General features: G+C 44.4%; 1 protein-coding gene across 6 annotated transcripts in view; it reads right to left on the bottom strand.

The window, feature by feature from the left end:
* Esyt2 (extended synaptotagmin-like protein 2) overlaps window positions 1-7500 on the bottom strand; it is a 103952-nt gene that overhangs the window by 89905 nt on the left and 6547 nt on the right. For 3 of the 6 annotated variants that reach the window (XM_070145530.1, XM_070145531.1, XM_070145532.1), the window contains exon 1: window positions 3467-3883. The exons of 1 other annotated variant lie outside the window; for it this stretch is intronic. In XM_070145530.1, the coding sequence (XP_070001631.1) occupies window positions 3467-3781 (315 nt within the window). In that variant the 5' untranslated portion in view covers window positions 3782-3883. Of the gene's footprint in view, window positions 1-3466; window positions 3885-7500 lie in introns of those variants that run through there. 2 more of the 6 variants (XM_070145528.1, XM_070145529.1) reach the window with 1 other exon arrangement.

Below are 7500 nucleotides of genomic sequence, written 5' to 3'. Positions count from 1 at the left end.
CTCCCATTAATATGCCAGACAACGAAATCGAATCACATATTTCAATGTTTCTCTCTTTCTTTCTCTTTCTCTCTTTCTTTTCTCTTTCTTTCTCTCTCTCTCTCTCTATTTATCTATCTCTTTCTCTCTCTCTTGTATGTATGCGTTATCTCTCTCTCTCTATTTATCTATCTCTTTCTCTCTCTCTTGTATGTATGCGTTATCTCTATCTATCTATCTATCTATCTCTTTCTCTCTCTCTTGTATGTATGCGTTATCTCTATCTATCTATCTATCTCTTTCTCTCTCTCTTGTATGTATGCGTTATATGGGCATGATATGGGTACGGGTCGGAGTGCGGTTAGTATAATCGTGCGAGCGTGAATGTAAGTGTGAGGGCGTGGGTGTAAGTGTGAGGGCGTGAGTGTAAGTGTGAGGGCGTGGGTGTAAGAGAGGCCGTTGGCGTTAGCGTGGATGTTGGCGTGGGAGTGCGTGTTGGTGTAAATATGAGTGTAAATGTAGAATAGGTATGAGCGTAGGTGTATGGACATGTGTCGGTTTGGGTGTGGGTGTGGATATGGATGTGGGTATGGGTATAGATGCAGGTGTAGGTGTAGATGTAAGTGTGGGTCTGAAGGTGGATGAGTGGGTGGGGGTGGGGGTGAGTATGGGCGTAGGTGTAGGTGTGGGCGTAGGTGTAGGTGTGGGCGTAGGTGTAGGTGTGGGCGTAGGTGTAGGTGTGGGCGTAGGTGTAGGTGTGGGTGTAGGTGTGGGCGTAGGTGTGGGCGTAGGTGTGGGCGTAGGTGTAGGTGAGGGCGTAGGTGTAGGTGAGTGCGTAGGTGTAGGTGTGGGCGTAGGCGTAGGTGTGGGCGTAGGTGTAGGTGTGGGCGGAGGTGTAGGTGTGGGCGTAGGTGTAGGTGTGGGCGTAGGTGTAGGTGTGGGCGTAGGTGTGGGAGCGGGTGTGGGCGTGGGTGTAAGTGTGGGCGGGGTGTGGGTGTGGGCGTAGGTGTGGGCGTAGGTGTAGGTGTGGGCGTAGGTGTAGGTGTGGGCGTAGGTGTAGGTGTGGGCGTAGGTGTAGGTGTGGGCGTAGGTGTAGGTGTGGGCGTAGGTGTAGGTGTGGGCATAGGTGTAGGTGTGGGCATAGGTGTAGGTGTGGGCATAGGTGTAGGTGTGGACGTAGGTGTAGGTGTAGGCGCACGTGTAGGTGTGGGCGTAGGTGTAGGTGTGGGCGTAGGTGTAGGTGTAGGCGCACGTGTAGGTGTGGGTGTGGGTGAGTGGAACTGAGACTGGGAGTGGGTGTGGGAAAAGGAGTTCATGAGTGTGAGTATCTGAACCTGTTGTACATCTGGGTGTTAATATGCACTCCAACTAATCTATTTATGCAGTTATATTATGCCTTGTGTTTGTTTATGCACACACACACACACACACACACACACACACACACACACACACACACACACACACACACACACACATACACACATACACACATACACACATACACACATACACACATACACACATACACACACACACATACACACATACACACATACACACAAACACACAAACACACAAACACACACACACACACACACACACACACACACACACACCCACACACACACACACACACACACACACACACACACACACACACACACACACACACACAAACACACACACACACACACACACACACACACACACACACACACACACACACACACACACACACACACAAAACATACAACACAATTAGCCTAACCGGTGTAATCATTCAAGGGAGATTTCAAAATGGGCAAATAAATAGCAAATGCAAAACATGATAAAACAAAATATTAAGAAGAAAGTCTCGAAAGTCGACTACCTAACTTGTGCAAACGGGAAATGGAGAAACAGGTTCACGAGGGCTTACATATTTGAGAATGTCTTTTGCGATGAGATACCCAGAATGGGGGGAGGGGAAGATGGCAAGAGAGGGGAAAGAGAGAGGAGAGAGGAGCTGAAGGAGGAGAGGGGATAGGGGAGGGTGAAAGAGAGGGGATAGGGGAGGGTGAAAGAGAGGGGATAGGGGAGGGTGAAAGAGGGGGGATAGGGAGGGGGAAGAGAGGGGATAAGGGAGGGGGGAAGAGAGGGGATAAGGGAGGGGGGAAGAGAGGGGATAGGGGAGGGGGGAAGAGAGGGGATAGGGGAGGGGGGAAGAGAGGGGATGGGGGACCGGGAAAGAGACGGGATAGGGGAAGGGGAAATAGAGGGGATAGGGGAGGGGGAAAGAGGGGATAGAGGAGAGGGAAAGAGAGGGGAGGGAGGGGATAGGGGACCGGGAAAGAGAAGGGATAGGGGACCGGGAAAGAGAGGGGATAGGGGAGGGGGAAATAGAGGGGATAGGGGAAGGGGATAGGGGAGGGGGAAATAGGGGATAGAGGAGAGGCAAAGAGAGGGGAGGGGTTAGAGGGAAAGAGACGGGAGAGTGATAGAGAGGGAAGAGGGAGGAGGAAGGAGGGGAGGAGAGGAGGAGGGAAGGAAGGAGGAAATGAGGAAGGAGGGAAGGATGATTGAAGGAGAGAAGGAGAGGATGAGGGAAGAAAGGAGGAAGAGAGGAAAAGGGAGGGAAGGAGAAGATGAGAATGGAGGGAGAGAAGAAAATGAGGAGGAGTGAGGGAAGGAGACGGAGAGAGGGAGGAAGGGAGGGAGGGAGGGAAGAGGGAAAGTAAAGGGAAGAACGAGAGGAGGAGGTGGGAAGGAAAGGCGAGAAGGAGGGAAGGTGTGTGTGAGAGGAGGGGGAGAATGGAGGTGGGGGTGAATGGAGGTGGGTAAGAATGGAGGTGGGTGAGAGGAGGTGGGGAAGGCATCCCTGGAACTCTAATTACCATATTTTGGATTGTTTGTTCGTCTGTTCCTCCATCTGAATCATAGAGGGTTGGAGTCCCCCCTTCCCCCTTGACCCGGAAAAGGGAGTGTACCAGGTGAAGTTGCCCCTGGCTGTTGAGCCTACCTGGTACTCTATCTCAAGGTGACGTTGGGGGGGGGGGGGCAATAAACTGGAAATAAATGGCGACTGGCAACACCATTTCTCCTGTCCAACCAAGGTCATGGAAGGCAAGCCAGGGAATTCTTCGATCACTGTCAGGAAAATAACGATTTTTTACAGAGAACATTACATAGACTGACAGTTGGATAAACCTTATCGTAATCTGTGACGGTTGTTTTCCTAGTCCTTTCAAGCTTTCCCGGGCTCTAAATGCAACATATGCTACAAACGAAGCGGTGTGTGTGGGGGTATGTAGAGGTAACGAGTTAAAATTATTTTGACAATTGCTATCATCATTTTCTTTGTTAATGAGTGACGTTGATGGCAGTGGTCGGCGCCAGATGTCACGAAGCGCCGACTGAACACCCGAGAGCAGACAAGAATGTCAGGCGTGGAAAGAGCGGCGAAGAAGGGTTGAGTGGGTGGGCCAAGACGAGGCTGGCAACTTACCCACGACGGGAGGTTGGAGAAGCGCTGGATTTCTTGGATAATATCCTTCTCGTCAGCATTGGCGATGGATCGGATGATGTCGAACTTGACCTTCTTCTCCTTGGCTCTCTTGTCCCGCAGGACAAGGAAAAATAGCGGCGCCATCAGCCATCCGAAGCTCACGTTGTAGTAACCGAACATGTAAACAAGGAACCATTCCAACGCCCTCCGCCCAAAGATCTTCATGTAACTCTTAAACCACGCACCATAAGCATGACCCACGTCTTCGGCAACATCCTCGGCCGTGTCCACCACTTTCTCCCCAGCCACAGACATTGTCACTCACTAAAGAACACCAGAAAAGGCAAGAGAGACTGTGTGAGCGAAGCCTTCGTTCGCCCAGCTGATCCTGCGGCTGTGTCGCTGCGGGACCTCTGAGCCTCGCTGCGATCGTTGCCACACGCCGCTACCCGGCCACTCGCTTTATTTCGTGTTTCCCTTTTTCGTTTCATCTGCTTCTTATTTGGGGGATTTTTATGAGTATGGGGGGGATTAAATTTCATATCGTGATGAGAAGTAAATCTGATGGTACAGCTTGACTATTGTGTGTTGTCTTAAAAGTGCGGGAAATTTGAACACATTTGAAGGGGAGGTGTCATTGTATTTCTGAATGAATCTTTATAAAGAGAAGCAATTATAACACTTGTAATAGATGCGTTTTTATAAGTGACTTTTATTATCTTATATGATTAGAAGATTGTAATATAATGCCTGTGACGTCACAGAAAAGTTAACACCGATGGAACCTATGTTGCAATCAAACCATACAAATCAAAATAAATAAAAAAACATTGCTCGCAGAAACGGCCTTTTATACCTCCTATTGTTATTTTTTGTTGTATTCCATAATCAGTCTGATGATAATAACAATTAAAGGTCATCTTTGGTTTTCACATAGTTTTTATTAAACATATTCTTACCATGATATGTAGGATTACTTTCATTAAATATAGAACTGTTTACGGGACAACCATCCGTTAATCTCATGATGTATTGTGGTAGCCTTTTATCAACATCGGAAGTATGTGCGATATCAAAGATGTAACAGCTAGACAACTCTGTTTTTAACATTACTTCTCTGGTTTTCCTCACACACACTATTTATTTGGCAACTCAGTCTCCCGGCGTGAGTTGCTACACCACTGTTAGTCATTCATCCTGTTTGTTGCATATACGTGTGTTTGTATTTTTGTATCTTTTTCTGAACTGGTCAAGTATATCAATCATAATGGGCGTGTAGATTGGCATTCGCAATATCTCGTAAGTGTTTAGAGTTAAATATATTTTAAATATAGTTTATCAGAAAATCTCCGTTTTCTTTGATTGCCTCTTTTGAATACTCAAAGGTTCTCTATATCTATAATATTGTATCATGTGTACGTGAAAACTATGTGAACTTTGGAATTCTAAATACAGTTTGGTGGAGGCATTCAGTAAAGGCAACCAAGATGTCTCAGCAAAATCTAATTTAACGTTCAAGTGTATGTATTATACTGTATAGTTACCCCTGATATGTATTGACATTTTTTTTGCAGGATGAGATTACATGTTTTTATCTCACTATAAGAGAGTGATAAGTTATCACGCGATCAATTGTCACTTGTAACTGGGAAAAAAATCATGCCCAGAGTAAGGAATCTGACACCTCTCAGATAAGTTACGGCTTCTTTGAACCATGTCACGGATGCTTCATTTCACTGTATGTCATGATATGCAATCTATTATGTGGTTCCTATTCTCTTTGCCTACCTGACTAGTTGTTTGCCTAGATCTTTATTAATATCCCGCCATCTATCTATAAATTCATCTATCAGGGGTGTCATTTCAACTTTTTATTAGGAGGGGTGCAAGGGTGGGTTCGCGAGCGAAACTAGCACGATCAGCTGGGGAAATGAGCTATTCTAGGGTCAGTCAGCGTAATTTAGACAAAAGGTTAGACCAGAGGTCAGCAACCTTTGGCACGAGCGCAGGACTTGGCACGCAGAACGCTTGTCTATGGCACGACATGTGATTCAGAGGAGCAAAGAAAAGAGTTAAACAGTAAAATAATATGAGAGAGAGAGAGAGAGAGAGAGAGAGAGAGAGAGAGAGAGAGAGAGAGAGAGAGAGAGAGAGAGAGAGAGAGAGAGAGAGAGAGAGAGAGAGAGAGAGAGAGAGAGACAGAGAGAGAGAGAGAGAGAGAGAGAGAGAGAGAGAGAGAGAGAGAGAAAGTCAGAGTCTCATTATTATGGTCAGCTAAATTTTAAAATCGAGAAATATTGGAATCTACTGCGAATGATCATGCAGTCTCCATATTTAGGTTCCCGGACACCAGTCTGATAAATTCATTTGCATGAAGAAAGTAGCCTTGGCATTGCTATCAGCATTTGGATCTACATACCAATGTTTTCACACTCGCAGCATACCATCAGCCCCAGAGAAAAAAAAATCAGTCGGAGGGTTGTCTGAAGCTCAGTGTGTCTAGATATTAATATGGAGTACAAATCTAAAATTATAAAACACATTTTTTACTACAAAGAATACTAAATGCTACTTAAATATTACATTAATGTTATGCACGTGCAGGAAAATACATCTGGGTATAGTGCAGAAAAAACTGGTACGCAAGGTTATCAGTAAGAAAGCATTAATAATAAACTGACACGCCCTTCTCAAAATGTTGCCAATCCCTTGGTAAACCTACCAAAGATAAATGCTGAACTTGATCGTCAGATGCAATCTCATGCATTAACAGACATTTTTACAATGCTACTGATAAGATATTGATAAATTCCATTGGCAACTCTCAGGTGAAATGTTGTGTTAACAACTTGTGATGATTTCATAATACATTGTCACCACTGTTTTTATAGGTACCAATACTAATATGTAATTATGTAATCATATGTCCCCGCTGTGGTCCATTGGAGAACCTGGAATGCTCTGCACTTAGGAACTGACCTTAATATATGAATATGATGTATATGTGGGTTAGGGATATATCTCCTTTTCACAGTGCTGCTGTTACTACAGCTGTTTCTGCTGTTGCAAATATTACTACCACTACACCTACTACAACTACTGTACCTACTACTACTACTGCTACTACTGCTACTAGTACTACTGCTACCACCACTACTACTATTACTTCTACTAGCACTACTACTACCATTACTAAATCTATTATCTATACTCCCAAGTATCATTACTGTTATAATAATTAAAATTGACAATGCATCTATCGTAATAGAAATTTGATAAATCAACACAAAGGCGTCATTGAATACTTTAAAAAAAGGTGACTGGTGAACCAACATGGCCAGAGTCTACCTGAACCCTTATCTTTCCCAAAGTGATTGTACCCTCGTTATTGTTACATTGTTGCAGAAGTGTTACCACCTTTCTTGACAAGGATTCGAACCCCTTCTCTACAGAAACGAACTCATTAGCCACGAGGCAGACCCACGAGAGATTTAACCAAAGGCTTTAGTACCTCTACGGAAATCGAGTATTTAATTATACTTGAGTAAATGGTAGCGAAACTATACCAGCTAGCAGTTTCAGTTTATTCATAGCTTCGCAGATAATGAGACCAGAGGCCTTTCAGTGTTTCGTTATAATGTACCTTTCTGATTACGTCAAAAATAGTCTGAAACTTTAACAGATTCCATGCACGGTATCGTTCTAACACTGCATGTCTGCTTTAATAACCTGTAGTTCCTTATTTGATCGTTACGTTGTTCCATTGGTAATGAATGGTTGAATCACCTATCTTTTTAAGTTTCTTTCTTTTCTTGTTATATGTTATTCTTAATTAATGCTATTTCCTGTAGCTTTCCTGCGTTTAATGGGCAGTTGTCATTTGCACCTATTACAAAATTTATTCTTATAACGGCATGGCTAAAATTATATACGAGGGTGGTGGGTTTTTTTCGATACCTGAACTGACGGTCTTGGAGAGAGCTGCATACCACCGAAAAGTTTTTAATAAAACCTTTATCTAGATAAAACGAGAT

The sequence above is a fragment of the Penaeus vannamei genome, chromosome 34 (assembly GCF_042767895.1).
Source record: "Penaeus vannamei isolate JL-2024 chromosome 34, ASM4276789v1, whole genome shotgun sequence".
Classification (NCBI taxonomy): domain Eukaryota; kingdom Metazoa; phylum Arthropoda; class Malacostraca; order Decapoda; family Penaeidae; genus Penaeus; species Penaeus vannamei.
The sequence above is the reverse complement of the archived record's forward strand: the minus strand, read 5'-3'. Positions and strand labels throughout refer to the sequence as shown.